Source organism: Echeneis naucrates, chromosome 9, assembly GCF_900963305.1.
Source record: "Echeneis naucrates chromosome 9, fEcheNa1.1, whole genome shotgun sequence".
NCBI lineage: Eukaryota > Metazoa > Chordata > Actinopteri > Carangiformes > Echeneidae > Echeneis > Echeneis naucrates.
The window spans coordinates 680,687-698,723 of record NC_042519.1 but is presented as its reverse complement, the minus strand read 5'-3'; the positions used below and the strand labels follow the sequence as shown (position 1 = coordinate 698,723).

At 43.7% G+C, this 18,037-nt stretch overlaps 1 protein-coding gene across 1 annotated transcript in view; it reads right to left on the bottom strand.

Moving 5' to 3' along the window:
• Nucleotides 1-17,580, bottom strand: part of zmat4a (zinc finger, matrin-type 4a) — a 154,838-nt gene extending 137,258 nt beyond the window's left edge. The window contains exons 1-2 of the mRNA XM_029509820.1: nucleotides 17,481-17,580; nucleotides 2,369-2,470 (exon numbers count right to left, since the gene is read on the bottom strand). Of these exons, the coding sequence (XP_029365680.1) occupies nucleotides 2,369-2,470; nucleotides 17,481-17,567 (189 nt within the window). The 5' untranslated portion in view covers nucleotides 17,568-17,580. The remainder of the gene's footprint in view (nucleotides 1-2,368; nucleotides 2,471-17,480) is intronic.
• Nucleotides 17,581-18,037: the final 457 nt, after the last annotated feature.

The window sequence follows — 18,037 nt, the reverse complement described above, 5'->3', positions numbered from 1 at the left end:
GAGCTCCACTGCAGCACAGTGAGCTCAGCAGCTGGCAGGAAAGGAAAGCAAAAGACTTTGACTTGTTAAGAATTGCAGAGTAAAAGTTGACTCAAAGACAAAGCAATGCAGGCTTCAAAACAAAGTGACACTGTCATGCAAAAATTAATAAAACTTATTGAGATTGCACCTCTGCAGTTCACTGGACTCAATAAAAATCTTAACCTGACTCCAACTAATTTCCAATAATTTCAAATAATTTCCTCCCAGTCTATAATGCAACAACCATCAGCTGCCCTCTCGTAACAACCAAGAGCGGACCACCATTCGCACGAGCCCTTTCAGCTCCCGTTAATCCAGCTGTCCACAGCAGAGATCTGCAGTCAGACTCATAACTCAGAGTAACAGTGAGTGAGAGTCCAGCACCTGACAAGGTGTAGATAGGAGGAAAGGAAGCTGCTACTTTGTTCATGTCGGCCTTGAGGTGGATGATGGCCTGAAGCAGAAGTGTAGATTATGGGAATTTGCATGTGCACACTTCTGGGTGTTAAATTGACCATTTGGAACATGACACTATCTGATACTATTTGACAAAGGGAATTGGGATCTCGGTTTGTCTGGAAGGATATGAATAGCAACTGAGAATGAAGTGGTCTCAGTCCCATCACACATTCTCTTGTGGGAACAAGACTTGGTTTTAATTTGGTCCAACCAAGTCACATACTAAACTGAAGCAGCTGCTTATGGCACACAAAGGGGTACGGAGCCAAAGAAAAACTACACTTTCAGGTAATAGTGGTTCGTAATAATAATAATAGTGGTAATAGCAGCTCAATAAAGATCAAGTGAGAAGTTCACATCTGTCCCTGTGGCTGTGCATCCAGACACACCCAAACCCCCAATTAACCCGTGCTGCTATTTGTAAGTGCGTGTGTGCAGGGAGCAGGACTGATTGCCTGAGTGGAAACAGGTGCACAGAAGCAGAGTAGAGCCATCACCAGCTGCAACTCGTGCCATAATCATGACTACTACAAAAGCCCAGTGTTGAGCCCTCCATGCCACCACATCATAGCATCTGTTACAGCAACTATGTGCAGTGTCGTCTTCAAAGATTATTTTGCAAGCCTTGAAAACTGAGTACTCTCCCTCTGCGTCCTCAGTCCTCCTGCTCTGCCTCCTCTCCCAGTCTCCTGGTGATCCACTTTCTCTGAACTCCTGCTCCGCCTGCTCACTGCCTTACCCACAGTTCCTGTGTTTTCCCCAGCCAAAGAGCCCCAGCCATTCTGCCCTGCCCTGCTTCAGAAAAAAAGCTTTCACTGTGTCCTGTATCTGTGCCTGACTCTTTTAGTGAGCCTGTTAAAGAAGTACAGCCATTTTCCCATAGATGTTAAAACAATCAACTGAGTTAAAAAGAAAACATTCCAACGGCGATGATTTGAATTTGAATCAGCTCCACCCATAGAGGTCGAACTTCATCAGTTGTCCAGTCTTGTCCTCTCTCACAAACACAACTACACAAACTGATTAACACATTTAACATAATATGAAACGCTTTCTGAATGTGGACTTAAATTAAAACTGAGCTTAGTGTTTGTTTTTTCAGGCATTTTGGTGCTTCATGTTCCTGCAGTAGCTGCCATATTTGGATATGAAGGTGCCAGCAGAGTAGATTCACTGCAATTTTTACTGCAATTATATTAAGTGTATATTAATAGTGAAATTTTATGGGTGAAATTGTCAAACATGCCATTTATGAAATTAATGTTTTTGGAAATGGGCATAATAATGGTGTAGTGGTTAAAACTGTCACCCCACAATAAGAAGGTTGTGGCTTTGGTTCCCGGCCTGGGGCCTTTCTGTCCAGAGTTTGCATGTTCTCCCCATGTCTACATGGCTTTCCTCCCACCATCCAAAGACATGCATGTCTGGGTTAACTGGTGACTCTAAATTGACCGTAGGTGTGAATGCAAGTGTGAGTGGTTGTTTGTCTCAGTGTGTCTTTGTGTGTTGGCCCTATGATGGACTGGCGACCTGTCTAGGATGTATTCCACCCTTGCCCGCAACGTTGGCTGGGATTGGCTCCAGCACCCTGGGCCCCGGAAACAGTAAAGTGGTAGAAGATGGATGGATGAATGGATGTTTTTGGAAATATGCATATACATCACTTGAAGGAGGAGCAGCAATTAAACCCAATGTTCAGTTGCTGCTTCATTTCCTTAGTGTTTCCCTGCGGGGGAAAAATCAGCTCAGGGGCGTGTTGCGCTTATGCACTCTGCAGGGTCACAGGTGGAGATACATTGTGTCTCTGGTGGCCAGAGCCAGACCAGCGCGACCCTGGGCCTTTCATTAAGAGTGAGGTGTATTAGGTAATGTACATTGAAGTCCTCACCTCATAATGGGCGACCCTTTGGGACTCAGAGATAAGCTGAGCGCTGCACACTTTGCAGTAGCTGTCAGTGAAAAGCCCCTGGTCCACCTCTGTTGACTTCATCTGGAGGAAGAAGAGAAACAGGATTATTGTGCTGCGCAGACACACAGTACCACTGACCGCTGCTGTGTGAAGGAACTGTTTTTTATGAGCAGAAAACTTCAGATGGCCTCGAGTCAGTCTGAAAATATAACAAATCATCTCATTAAAAGTCACAAACCAAAATAATGTTTCATAACAACAAATAAATACCAACAGACCACAATGAGGTTTTTCCTGGAAATTTATTCAAATATGAGTGAAGCTGTACGACTGCGGGAAAGAGCCCACTTGTATTACCCTTCCTTCTATTAGTAATTCAGCCTGGCTTCCATTAGAGGCTCACATTTCACATTTAGGAGCATTCAGGATCAACATATTCTGATTTATTCAGGAACATCTTTATTAGGAGAAACATGAGTGTTTACTGATGGCAAATCTTACTTCAGTTCTACTCCTCAAAAACAGCAAGAACAAAGTGGACTCTTGGAGATGTTAAATTTTGGTGACTTCTTTCAGAGTCTAACAGAATTGGTTTCTCGAGACACCTGGTTGGATCCAGCAGTGGATCCCACAGAAAGGACTGGGATCGTTGTGATACCAGCCTTGAAAAATATCATGTGAACTTGATATTAAATCAGATTTATTTGTATAGCGCCAAATCATAACAAAGTTACATCAAGGCACTTTACATATAGAGCAGATCTAGACCAAACTCTTTATAAAATTATTTTAAGAGACAAAACAGATCTCCCCATGAGGCAGAAGCAGGCTCAGGCGGGCAGCTATCTGCCTCAACCGGTTGGGTAGAGGGAGGGAGTTGAGAGAGGGAGGGAGAGAGAGACAGAGAGGGAGGGAGAGAGAGAGAGAGAGAGAGAGAGAGAGAGAGAGACGGGGTTATGTAATGTAGGGAGAGAATGAGAGCAAGAGAAGGGGATATTCAAAACAGGTGTAGGCAGGAGCATGTGCTGCATTTTCCTTTGGTATTGAATTAATAGATACAGAGTCAGTGACGAAAAACATCAAAACATCTCTACTAAGGGCCTCTGTTGTAACTTTGTGGTGTGATGCATGCAGGATGTTCTGAGGTGTTAGGTTCCCTGTATACTTCCTGAATTATCCCCTGATGCTGTGTAAATAAATGATGAGGTCTGTTTCCTAGAGCCACATTGTTTTCTGCCTGAAACTGCAGCAAATACTATAGAAGAGAAATGTTACAGCATCGGGTAAAGAGAAAGGCTGAAGAATGCCAGAATTTAGCTCAGCTAATAAGAGGCTGATTTTTTCAGCCAATGGCCACATTATTATTTGAGTGTTTTAAAAGCCTTACAACAGGTTTTATGGATTTATTTTGGTTTGTCGAAATGGGTCAAATCAAATCAAATCAGATTTATTTATATAGCGCCAAATCATAACAATGTTACATCAAGGCACTTTACATGTATTGCAGGTCGAGACCAAACTCTTTATAAAATGCTTTGAAGACACCCAACAGATCCCCCATGAGCAAATGAACAAACACTTGGCGACAGTGGCAAGGAAAAACTTCCTTTAAGAGGAAGAAACCTCGGGCAGACCCAGGCTCAGGGGGGCGGCCATCTGCCTCAACCGGTTGGGTGGAGAGGGAGGGAGAGAGTGAGAGAGAGAGAGAGGGAGTAGGGAGAGAATGAGAGCAGGAGGAGGGGATCTTCAAAACTGCATGAAGTTCATAGAAATGATACTGTATGGTGTTCATAAAGATATGGGAGCAGCAGGCCACTGTCGCCAAGTGCTTGCTCATCAGGGGATCTGTAGGGTCTCTTTTAATCATTTTATAAAGAGTTTGGTCTAGACCTGCTTTATATGTGTCACAATAACAGCTGAGTGTGGACCCAAATGCAAGACAGGAATCAGTTTAGGTTTTTTAATGAAGTACTTTAGTAGGGCTCCAGGTGGAGCGGAGAAGCCGGTGAGTGCAGGGCCCGAGCAACCAGGGAATCACTGGTGAGATGTGCTTAGGGGCTGGATGGGTAGGCAGTGCAGTGAAGCTGCTCTATGAGGCAGGACGGAGAGGAGAAACATAGAGTTGCACGGTGAGGGTCAGGAACGGGTTCAGCTGATACCGGCAAGGTGCAGATGAGCGAGGTGGATTTCCGATAACAGGAAAAACACGGTGAGTCACAAAAATCACACACTGAAAACAAATGTTTAACAAAGTCACTGGGAAAGACTGGGCTTTTCACTTAGACTGATGACAATGGAAAACAGGAGCATCAGCTGCCCGGCTGCTAGCTCACTGGACAGACATAGGGGAGGGCAGACACTGGGAACACAGACTGAATATGTAAAGTGGCTTGATGTAACTTTGTTATGATTTGGTGCTATATAAATAAATATGATCTGATTTGATTTTGATTTTGAAATTAATGGAATGTTCAAATCCCTTGCGTGCCCAAATGTAAACAACCTAGTGACGTAGGAAGTGGTGTCCCAATTACTAGGGAAGATTACAAAGCCCAAACTCTTGTGGCTTCTTTTTTAGGGTTAAAGGTAGGGGGTGAGGGCTAGGGTTAGTGAGTAGGGTGACTGGGCCTTGTTTTCTTCTATTAGTGCTGAATAATATGAGCTAGCACTGTGGAGACCTTTTTTATATGTTTTTAAGCTTTCTTTCCAGGCTCGATGAGACTCTTCAGAGCCACTGGAACGGCATTTTCTTTCTTGACGTCTGCTTTACGGTATGAGAGTATGTGAGAATTATACTACAGAGCCAGCCTCCTCTGTTTGATTAGCGAGAGAGAGAGACAGACTGGGGGGAAAAGTTGGGTCGAGTAGGAGGAGGGTATATTCAAAACAGGTGCAAGCAGGAACATATAATACTATATGAAATATGTGAGCAGCGGGCGTTGGAGGAACATGGATTAGCGATAATCGGAGTGGCCTACTACGACAGTAAGGAACTATGAGCTCTCTGAGATATGATGGAGCTTGGCCATTAAGAGCTTTATATGTTAACAGAAGGATTTTAAATTCTCTTTGGAATTTTACCGGCAGCCAATGAAGAGAAGGTAACACAGGAGAGATGTGATCTCTTTTTCTAGTTTCTAGTTCCTGGTAATATTTATGTACCAGCATTCTGAATCAACTGAGGGCCTTTCAGAGATTTGTTTGGACATCCAGATAATAATGAGATTACAGTAGTCCTGGATAGGCATGGAAGTAACAAATGCCCCCCCCCAATGTATACATATTTTTGGTTTGCAACAGCTTATTCGATGATTCAATGATTTTTCAACTTTCCAGTTTGAGTGGGAAAGACTAAGAGTGATGCTTTCAAAAGAACTACAGGCAGATTTTGGTCTAGGGTTGATTAATAACCTTGACTGAAATATCACAGCCACCCCCCCACCTCGACCTGTGGTACGAGGGATATGAAAATTAAGATGAGTGGGGGGTGTAGCTTCATTTACAATGATATACTCATCCAGCTACGAAATAAATACGGTGATCAGTTATGAGGTCATTGACTAGTAGAGATTTAGATGATAGTTTTCAAATTGACAAAAGTCCAGATTTAATTGCAGTGTTATTTGGGACAGATTTTATGGTTGTTTTGATTTCAGTTAACTTTTGGATTTTAGCTCCTCCTTTTGTTTAATTTAGGTTTAGTAACTTTTCTAAATTTCGGTGGTCAGGGGACCACTCTGACTGAGGTGCAGAGGAGCATGTTAAACTGTGGCTCGGTCTCCTGGTCTCGACTCAGGGCTTGTCAGGGTTTTAGCTTTCTCGTAAAATTGGCCAGAACCCTAGATATGAAAGTGGCCCCACCCACGGTGGGATAGACACCATCTCTCCTAATCAGACTAGGTCTCCCCCAGAAAGTATTCCAAGTATCTATGTACCCCACATTGTTTTCGGGACACCACCTCAACAGCCAGAGGTTATACATGTCATCACTGGTTTGACTGGGGAAGGGGCTGGAGAAAACTACAGTGACTCCATGTTAATCTTTGTGACCTCTGTCTGTGTCAAACTCTGCCACTGCCTCACTCTGCCTGCCAAATAGAGTTCCAAACTTTTATAGGCGCTTCATCCAGAACTATAGCTCTATTGCTGCTCCTCTCACCTCCCTGACGTTCTCAAAGACTCCCTTTTGGTGACGCCAGTCTGCAAGTGCCGCCTTCCAGATCCTGAGGGACAGCTTCAGCTCTGCACCCATTATCCAACTCCCCGACCCACACCCATCACCTAGTTTGTTGTGGAGGTGGATGCATCAGATGTTGGAGTGAGGGCTGTCCTGTCCCAGCAAGCAACCAGTGACCAGAGGCTACATCCATGTGCCTTTTGTCTCTCTGCGCATCTTACCAGCCAAGAGAAATTATGACTTTGGCAATCGAGAACTTCTGGTTGTGAAGCTTGCCCTGGATGAGAGGTGGCACTGGCTGGAGGGAACCAAACAGCCCTTCCTGGCATGGACTGACCTCAAGAACCTGGAGTACATCTGAACTGCAAAAAAAAGACTCAACTCTAGACAGGCATAGTGGGCCCTCTTCTTCACCAGGTTCAACTTGACCCTTTCCTACAGATCTGGCTCCTGCAATGTCAAACCTGATGCCCTTTTCTGTCCATTCCAGAAGGAGGATGAAGATACCAGTGCATTGGATACTATCCTCCCATCCCCATGTGTTGTGGCATCTCTGACCTGGGAGATAGAGGAGAGGATAAAAGCCTCCACAGAGGGTCAGCCTGGGTCCCAGTGTATGCCCTAGTATTGTATTTGCCTGTAATCCTGAGGTCAGATTTACTCCAGTGGGCCCATTCTGCAAGAGTTCACTGGTGCCTTCTGCTCCTTCACCACCTCCTCTTCTCATCGATGGAGGACTTACCTACACTGTCCCATCTACGTGGAAGAGGCATCCAGTACCTCGTTGACTGGGAGGGCTATGGTCCCGAGGAGAGATCTTGGGTTCCTGCTCAACACATCCTGGATCAGCACGTCATTAGGCACTTTCTTCTGCAGTATCCTGACCAGTCCTTCCAAAGCAGCATCGTTAGGGGCTCCCCTCATCATAGGACACCTTCTGCCAGGCTTTCCTCTACACCCGAGGATGAGGATCCGCCAGTGGACTTGCCTTCCTCACAAACAAAGGACATGGCGCTCTCGGGTTCTCAGGAATTCTAGCCCACCTTCCTGTTCCGCCTCTTTACACCCTGGTCACAGTCTGCCCCTGCCGAGCCACATCCTGTCACCCCCTTACTCCTCACACCTGTCTTCACTCACCTGATCACCCACCTGCAGCTCATCTCCCCTAATCAACCTTTGCATATAGACTCCATCCTCACACTCACCAAGTTGCCAGACTGTTCTTTGCCATGTGAGACTTTCCAGCATTTTTGATTTCTGGGTACTGACACTGCCTGTTCCTGACTCACCTGTCTCGTCTGTGTCTCAGTATATCATCCCAGCCTTCTCTCCCCGACCATGAGTTCTGCCTTTGCCTTCCTGGTTCCTGTTTGCCTGCTTGCAATATTCTGAATAAATCTGAGACTTCTCAACTGACCCTGCGTCTCTTTGTACTGCATCTGGGTTCATACCACACCCGTTACAGTCGGGTGTCGTTGCTGCCGATGTGAACAACAATTTTGCCATATTCACACTTATTCTTAGCCAGCAGTTTCAGATAAGACTGGATGCTGGCTGCTTTAGCCCCTGGGATACACTTAACTTTGTCCACCGTTGTTGCTAACTTCAAGTTCCTCAGAATAGAATCGCTAATAACTCAGCAGGTGTGTCGCTGAGTGGGGAGAACCTCTTGGAAATGTGAACTGGTTGGTGGTGAACCGGGGGCTGCTGTCTGTGGGTATGTCTCTTGTCTCAGACAGTCACCCAGCCGCCCTGACTAGATCCTTGCTACTCAGGAGTTGCTGGGTGGAAACTCTCTTGGCTGCTGTAGGAGTTGCTGTAGGTCGGCCCGCTAGCATAAGCTGGGCTAGATATGGGTGCAGAGCCGTGACTCTAAGTGACAAATTCTTGCCTCAATTTCTGCCATCAACCTGCATATATGACAAGAAGTACTATCATAAAAGGAGGTGGAGCAGTAACTAGACATGTAGCACACAGGACAGGAGAGGAGAAGGAGAGTTTGAGAGAGAGAGCTAGAGCGCATTGCTAATCATTTAATTAGATTAGCTGAGCTACAGAATTGTCTGAACACTTTAGGAAAGGGAAATTTGTAGCTAAGTATAAGTTTGATAACAGTTGATAACAGTTTACTGTCTATTTATCAAGGTGACTAGCAGAGACAGCAATTTGAGACAGCAATCACTCACTTACCGGAGTGATGTGGCAGTGAATGATGGGCAAAATGTCATCATCTGTCCAAAAGGATTTCACCATCATAAACAGCTTCATCACATTACTACTCACATCATTTTAATGCTGTAAGCTTGACCTGTTTGCAGTATTTCATAATTAGACCCCGTTAACAAAAGTTTCAGTCTGCAAATTTCACAGAGAAAATCCACTTACAAGCTCCAAAAAGTGGGAGCAGATTTGTGGTATTTTGTCTTAAAATGGTACATCTTCCACCCTGCAAGACTTAATGGTGAAAGGTGCAACATCTCATTTCTCATTTCCCATTCATATGAATAGGAAACTGTGTCCAAACTTTTGACTGGCAGCGCACATTCTTTCTTATGGGCAGCATGGCAGCATAGTGGTTAGCGCTGTTGCCCCACAGTAAGAATGTCATGGGTTGGATTCCTGGGGGCCTTTCTGTGTGGAGTTTGCATGTTCTCCCCGTGGTTGTGTGGGTTTCCTCTGGGTATCTATCCTGGTTTTCCTCCCACCATCCAAAGACATGCATGTCGAAGCTAACTGATGACTCTAAATTGTTCAAAGGTCTGAGTGTGAGTGGTTGTTCCTCTTTGTCTCTATGTGTGGGTCCTTTAATGGACTGGCGACCTCTCCAGGGTGTACCCCACCCTTGCCCAATGTGAGCTGGGATTGTCTCCAGCGACCCGGAAATGGATAAGCGGTAGAGGATGAGTGTATGTGTGGGTTTCTTGTGCCTGATTCACCCAGTGTAAATTAAAGCCTTTAAAGCTTGAGGTAAACAACACATCTTGGATGGACCCAATTAAAACAGCGTCAGTCTGAGCTAAAACCCACAATTCTGACATTACTTCAAAAATTCACGGCTAGGTCTGGACAAACTAGTCAACCTGATGCCATCCTCAGGAAAGGCTTGCACAATTAATCCAAATGCAAAGTCATAATATTTACAAGTCCAAAACCCAAATCACAGAAGCTGCTATCTTTGATGAAGAGAAAATGTGACACCACATTGTTGTGTATTGTAAGCACCATAAGCGTTGTGCCTTTACAGTGATGGCTCAGTCTACAGGTCATACTCTCCAGATAAGCTGGTTTAGTAAAATAACCAACAACTGCATTGTGGTGGTTCACAATAACTTCAACTGAAATTGCAATATCTGAAAAATATGTTGGAATTTTGCAAATCATACAGCTCTACTGAAGTAAAGGTGGTAACAACTGCAGACATGCAGTTGCATGCACCCTGCAACGTAAACCACATCCCTCAGCATCAGGCGCCATCTACCTAGCTTTTAATTCAGTGCAATTGTCACACAGAGAAATAAAAAAATCAACTGGGCACCCTGACATAGTTTGGGAAAGTCACTCTTAAGCCTGGTTACTGTCAGTAAGGGTTAGAGTGGAATATACTGTCATACAGCAATCTGCCTTTTCATTAACACATCACAGTAATCCCTCCGGCACCACAGCTCCATTAAAGCTGTCTAAGGAATTAACACTAAGAATAACTAACTAACTGTTCGCTCTGCAAAATTTTCACTTCTGTTTTGGTCTCACAGTTATCTTGCTGTTTTACGTAAATCACTGAAAAATTGGTGCAGAAAGAGTAAAGTCTGAAGAATCGTTTCTAGGTCAGATCAAAAGAACATTTGTATTAGCAATATATTACCCACCTTTGTCAGACCACGAATGCGAAGGTAAATAGAGCAGATTTGACATGTTTGTAGCCAGAGATGATGGCGTTATCAGAGGTTACCATCTTGACATTTCATTATTCATTTGTTCCCACTGCACATGCCTTTCTCTGATTTCTACTGACCTTGCAACTAAATCGGATCAGTTTTGAACAGCCAGGAAGCATAGAAATTCATTCACTGATACAATTGTCAGAACTGCACTTGTTAGTGTCCCGGAGAGCTGGGTCCCATGACCTCAGATGACAGACATGCATCAACAGGAAGTCATTAACATCTGAGGTTGAATGAACCATGGTGACAAAAAACAGACATTCCTACCTGTTTATGTCGCTCATATTTGATTCTGAGGTTGGCAGAGGCTAGAAATAGGTATTATGGCAGGGTGTACGATTTCTCCATTAGCATTCACAATGGCAATGGAGGTAATTATTAGAGCTTCTAGGTGGGTTGTAGGTGGAGAGAGGTGGCAGGATGGGATGCGCCTTACACCAATTAGGGCATATATGGACGACATGACGTTGATAACTACAACGGTGCCATGTATGAAAAGAATAGTTGAGAGACGTAATAAAGAGTGGGCTAGTATGAGAATCAAGCCTAGTAAGTGGAGAAGTATCTCAATAAGTAGAGGAAGATTAAGTGATCGAAAGTTTGTAATAGATGATGAGGCAATTCCAATAATTAGGGAAAAACCAGGAAAGAGCCTTGGTAGGTGGTACAAGGCAGATTTGCATGACGGAGAACAGGTAGTGCAGTTTAGGAAGGATGTTGCTGAGGGACTGAACAGAATAGATAAATCAGGACTTCCAGGAAAGTTGAAGCTGTGGTGTTTGCAGTTTGGATTATTTCCTAGGTTGATGTGGCCACTGTCAGCATATGAGATTCCAATATCTGCTGCAGAGAAAATGGAAAGACTAGTAAGTTTTACATTAGGAAGTGGCTCGGTGTTCCGAGATGTTTAAGCACTGTGGCACTGTATGGGAAAGGTATACTTCAGCTCCCAGTATCTAGTCTAGTGGAGGAGTTTAAATGTACTAAGGTTAGGACAGAGCTCCTGTTATCTGGGAGTAAAGATGTGGTTGTTAGTAAGGTGGTTCCAAACCCAACCAAGGGGAGAAAATGGAATCCAAGAATGGCAGTGCAGGAAGCAAAAGCAGCTCTTAGGCATACAGAGATTGTGGGTAATGTACAGATAGGCCGGGGAGGCTTGGGGCTTGGCCCAGGCAAACCGGTGTGGAGCAGAGCAGAGCCCGAAGAAAAGAGGAAGCTAGGTGTAGAGCAGGTTCGTAGACAGGAGGAAATATTAAGGGGTGTGAGGGCACTGGCTCAGGCTAAGCAGGGACAGTGGTTGAACTGGGAATGTGTAGAGAAGAAAAAGCTTAGTTGGAAAGAGCTGTGGAGTATGGAGGAAAGTAGTATTAGTTTTTTGATAGGGGCAGCATATGATGTATTGCCAACTTCCCAGAACCTAAAACTCTGGGTAAATGGAGACCCGTTATGTTTGTTGTGTCCAGGTACTGCAACTCTAAAGCACATCTTGTCCAGTTGTAAGGTTAGTCTCTCACAAGGCCGATATACGTGGCAACATAACCAGGTTTTAAAAAGCTTAGCTGCAGGCATTGAAGATATACGGAGGGAGGCAATTTTAGGAGGAAATGTGAAGAAATGTGAAGGAAACGTCAGATGAGGCAGTAAGATCCAGTCAGTGGATTTGGGTTAGAAGAAGTAATAGTAGCTGGGGGCCCAGCAGGGGGAGCGCTTAAGATAGACAGACTCGAGGAATCCAGGAAGGGGAAGTGTATTTAAGTGGAGGGTGTGGCCTGTTTGAGCCTCTTTGTCACCATGTGGTTAGTCCAGGGGAGTTGGCCTGTGTTGGTGTGTTGGTTTTGTTTGAGTATAGGACTGTTCAGGTGAGTTTAGTTGCTGAATCTGGTAGTGTAGCTTGTATTGCCTCCACCTCCTGCACTCTCTATACTTTCATGCCCCCTACCCGAACCAGGGTCTGTATCCCATCCCTACTTTTATCTCCACCTCTTCTATTACTCCCGCCTACCTGAACCAGGGTCTGTATCCCCACCCCACTTTCACTGGTGCAGTTGGTGAGAGGTCAGAGTAGTTGACAGTCATGTTGTTTGAGGTAGTTGTCTTTGTGTGATGAGCGGTGATGGCTGGCATTAGGGGGTGACTCTGGGACGCCAGTGTTCACGGTCTAGCCTTCTGGAGGTGTTGTGGGCCTAACTAGATGAAACACCGTTGAAAGGAGGTTCCCATCTGATGACCCCAAAGACATGAAAGCTATCACCGCTCTCTGGCCTAGTTGGATATTATCTGTAGGGAACATAGAGCAGGGCGAAAGTCTGTTGCTAGGAAGGTAATCACTGAGTCTGGTCCATTTTTTGTTGCACAAGTTTCTTGTGTTTTTTCTAAATAAAGGATCATCATGATTATCTAAAAATGTGTCATTATGATTGTCCAACTGCATCTGACCTGATGAGCTGAACTGTTTTATAACCTGAGAAGTAGTTTCAGTGCTTTAACGGCTTTGTTGTCTCTCTGATGGTGATTCTCTGGGAAAAAAACATAGATGAAGACAGTTTGTACAGTGGGAATTCAGACGATTCAGGAATTTGAAGGGCACCATCTTGGCCTGCCAACAGCTAAGTGGATCTGGGGCTAGTACCACCCTCACCCTTCTCATTAACTTTGAAGATATTTGGAAATAAACTTGATACACTGTTACCAGAATCATTACAGTCAATCTGGAGGGGAGGATGAATCAATAGATCAAAATTCACTGTAGTTTGTCTGAAAGGTGTAGGAATTCACTGAAATTCACTCAGCCTGACTCAAAACTGCACTCCAGAAAAGTCAGAAGCATTAGTATGATTCATCATCAACAAGGTTTGTAATATCCTGGTGATTAGCAAACTAATCAAAATTAATTCTCATGAAGCAATTGAAGGGCAGGGAAACATGTTAGCACAGTGGTCCTTTCTGTGCGGAGTTTGCAAGTTCTCCCCATACGTGGTTTTCCTCCCGGTCTTCTGGTTTCATCCCACTGTTCAAAGACATCATGTTTAGGTTAATTGATGACTCTAAATTGTCTGGGAAATGACTGATTTCCCTAGAATACTCTTAGCCAAGTCAAACATAGAAATTCAGCCTATAAAATGCTAATCCTTCCATCCACTGAGGAGACTGGAGGTGAGATGACAGATTTAAAGTGTACCAACTGACAGATGGAAATACTTGATTGTGACCAAGGTGAAAACTGAAGTGGGCTGTCAACACCAAGTCTTTAAATACTGACACTGGGGAGCAATATTTTTAACCACTGTGTTCTGAAGACAAAACTTGCAGCAATAAGGGATGACGTGCTTTCCAATCTCCTGTGGATGAATGTCTGGTAACTAAAACATGGCCATTTGATCCATATTAATGCTAGAAATTTATATGCAAACCTTTCACAAATCAAAAATTACTTAAGTCAATTTACACAACCTTTTAGTGTTATTGCAATTACTGAAACATGGATTAACCCTGACGAGATGAATTTTGACCTTGAAGGCTCTGAGCTTGTTCATAGAGATAGGAAAGATAAAGGTGGAGGAGGTGTGGCTCTATATGTATGCAATATTCTTAATTTTTGTATTGTAGATAAAATGTCACTTACTGTAAATAACTTAGAAAATTAGATTATTTGTTGACTGTAAAGTAGGAAAAGGTGGGACTAATAAGTTTATACTTCCACCCACTCCTTTTTGAACACAAAAAGTTTGTGTATGCAGTCATATATGGAATTATTGTTTTGTTTTTTTTTTGGAGGGAAGCCCCATCTGCATCAAAACTTTTGTTTATTATAATATTTTTTCTTGTATTATTGCACTTGCAATTTGTTCGGAGTACATATAAGTCTATCTGGCAAATTAGCCAGTCTGGATGAATGAGTCCCACACAGAAGACTAACCCTTCCTACCAGAGCCTTGTGCGCTGATCTGCCGCCCGACCAGTCTCCACCGTTCTGGTCTCTCTAGTTTGGCCTTGAGGATGTAAATTCAAGCCAAATTGTAATGCCATACCTGGATGTCAAAACAATGAAGAGTTTCTTTGTGTTTGCTGCTAAGTGGACCATTCTCATTCAGCGTGACCTAAGCATGGGCCACAGATTTGCTGAGTGAAACCATTGGCACATACATTTGGCAGACTGCCTACACTTCAGTAATATAATCAGCTTGGTGGTCAGCCAGAACACACATTTAGGGCAAACGTTGATTCCGTGCAACAATAAAATCATGACACTGGTCAGTTTTGTGAGATTGGGCAAAATTTCAGTCAAATTATTTTCCGTTAAAGAAACACCACTGCCTGAATATTCCATAAGACGCCTCTTATGAATATAATATATACCTCTGATGAAGGGCTCCCCAAGTCTAATTCACTGACTGAAATGTAGAGTGCAACAAAGAGTGACAGGCGGTCAGGAAAAAGGAAGTAATGTATTTCCTCTTGAACACAAGGCTTAAAATACAGCTGCCAAGATATCCAGTTAACATGTCACGTTATCTTAATGTGTGGAATCCTTCGTTTTTCAGTCCATTAGGTGATCTACGATCAACGGCGATCAACGTAAAGACTCCAATAAGCATCTTTTTCCCTTCTGTAAAAACTCTCACATCTCACTTAAATCTCCCCATACAGTCTAAAGGTAAATGTAAAAGGTCCATATGGTCTGAAGAGACCTTTAGATTAAGATCAGTATTCACGTTTTAGACACTGTATTCAGTGATAAATAGTGAAAACCGCTCTTTTGGAAAATGATAAAGGTGCTTGTGCAGATCGAAGATCAGTGTGGAGGCTTTTAAGGTTGTCCTTCAGCTGCTATGAAAAAGCGGAGCAACAGATTCATCACCTTTGATAAAGCACATGTTACCTTTAAATCAACTTCTGCCTGCTGTGAAAGCAAATGTGTTGCGGTTCAGACTATTGGAGCTTTTTACTACTCTGTGTGCTATTTATAACAATCCTGAGATCCAACTCAGTTGACCTCCTGTGAAAGAAATAATGGAGCCAGAACTGAAAATAACGGCTATGAAAATGCATTAGAGACAGTTCAGCTTTGCAAAAGCAAACAATTGTTGATGACATTGATGGGCTTCAAAGTCTGTTATTTATAAGCAGAGCATATTACAGAAAGCAGGCAGGAAAGCTGTGGTCTTCACTACTTCACATTTTTTTATAAACAGAGAGGACAACTACAGAACCTGCAGAACATCATTAAAGGAGCAGTCAAAGCTGGAGCCTCGTTATCTGCAACTGTGTAATGCCGAGCTGTTACAGTAACTGTCGTCTGAGACAGGAGGTGCGTTGCAGTCATTTAGGTTTTCAAAGATTTAATTGAGCCATCTTGTGGTCTGCAGAAGGACAGGGTGATGGTTTCATATGGTTTCTCAGAGGGAAGGAGTCAAAAAAACGGGGATGGAGCTCTGAGTGCCTGCTGGGCGAAATGCTGCATTCCTTGTCTTCTCCTTCTGGAAGCTGCAGAATCAAACCAATCATCCGTCTGGATCTTTAGTGTTGGAGGTTCCTGTTTCACATTAAAACATCCTTTGAGCATGATGGTCCTTCACTTCCTCTAGCCATCTCCTCGTCATCATACATATTTTGAACTTGGTTTTATATAACAGGAGAAATCAGGAGGAAAAAGAGAAGAATGCAGTGTTTAATGCAGTAATTCTGAGCTCCGTCTCTGTGTCCACCTCATTCACAGGTGACTCCTTCCTCCTGAGAAAATAAAAGAAACCCAACCTTCTTCTATCCTCAATTTATAAACAGAAAACATCAACAGAAACAAATGTCATATATCAATTATTTCAGTTTTTAAGGAAAAGGGAGTAAACTTGCTGATTTTATCTTAAGGACACCAAGGAGATGTGCTTTTTGTAGAGCAAAAATTAACCAAAACAGATCAGTCAGTGATGAAAACATCAGGCCTGTTGTTGAAAACCTAAGCCTGAAGTAACTTGAGACAAACAGTGGAGTTTTCCTGAGAGAAGGATGGAGAACATGTTTTTTGGTAGCAATTATAGACCAAAGATGATTAGGTGATTATTAATTATTCCATCAAGAAAAAAATTACAGAATTCCTTCAGCTACTTTCTTTTCGATAATGGAAGAAAAAACTGCCCATCTTCAGGTCATCTTGATATCGGTCTATTAGTGTATATTCATTTTTTCATATATCCATATTTCAACATTATAGTTACACAAATCATTCACTTTAGAGAGAAAATAAAAACTGACTCGATGATTAAATATCTGTTTGTGGTCCTGAATTGTTTCAAGAGCAAAACTTCATCAAGTGAGATTATTGGTGTTGCTGTTGTCATAATTATGATTTATAATTCTGATTAACTAAACTGCTTCAACCTTAGATAAAGAAATCCGTTATTTTCTGAAACCTGTTCAGTGTGACCCACTCTCCCGCCACATCGCTGATTTAGTCCACCTTAAATGTCACCTTGACAGAATCGACAAGCCTCTGTCCTAGAAACCGAGCAACCCGGGATAGATGGTGTGTGTGCGCGCGCGCTTGTGCGTGTATTCGAGCGCGCGCGTGTGTTTACAAGAGCAAGACACTGCGGGGTTGATCTTCGACTACTTCTAAAGTCTGGGTGCAGGACTTTTTCCAGTCTGTATTATATTGAAAGTTTGCCGTGAGCCTGGGATGATGGCTTAGTTTCTTTGTGGTGGGGACCCCCTTCAGGACCGGCCTACACAACCCAGTCCCTCTTCAACATAAAGCACCTGATTGCTGGCGAGCAGCCGCAGCTTCTCTGTCTCCTGCACCCACATGTGCGGCGCGGCGCCGCGCTGCGTCTCCCGGTGGCGGTAACATACATCAGCATGCAACACAACAGTGTCTTCCCCTGCAGCAGGGCATCTACATAAAGTCACACACACTCCTCTCCATGCATGAACGATGAGGAGGAGGACGGGCAAGCAGGTAGGGTGTAAAGGACCGTACCTGTAACTCCACGCTGTAGCCCTGGTAGAAGTGTGTCGGGAACACGGCCAGCTGATGTTGCACTTGGAGGGAAACTGTGTAATCCATAAAACAGAAGATGCTGACTAGCGGCAGCCGGAGCGTGAGAAGCGGCTTCTGCTTGAAGATACTCACACCGTAGTACAATCTGCCGCTGCTCTCCGCCCCGCTGCGCTCCCATTGGCCGCGCCGTTCGGTTGCCGTGTCGACCGACTGGTGGCTGGTCAGCAAATCCACCTCTGGTCCGCACTGAAACCTCCCAAAGCACGAGAGCACACACAAGTTGAGCTGCTGACACACACTGTAGTCCTGGTCCTGGTCGTTGTCCTGCTGTTACTGAGCAACACCAGCCCAATAATACTGTCAGCAATAATAATATTCAAATGTTTGGTATCAGCTCATAACTGTTTGATTATAGTTCTGTAGCATCAGAATATCATTACATTTATTATCATTTATTACAGAATTTAGCATTTTCAGTACATTGATAATAAGTTCTCTTCATGATTATATTTGTGTTTGTTTAGTCCTGATATTGA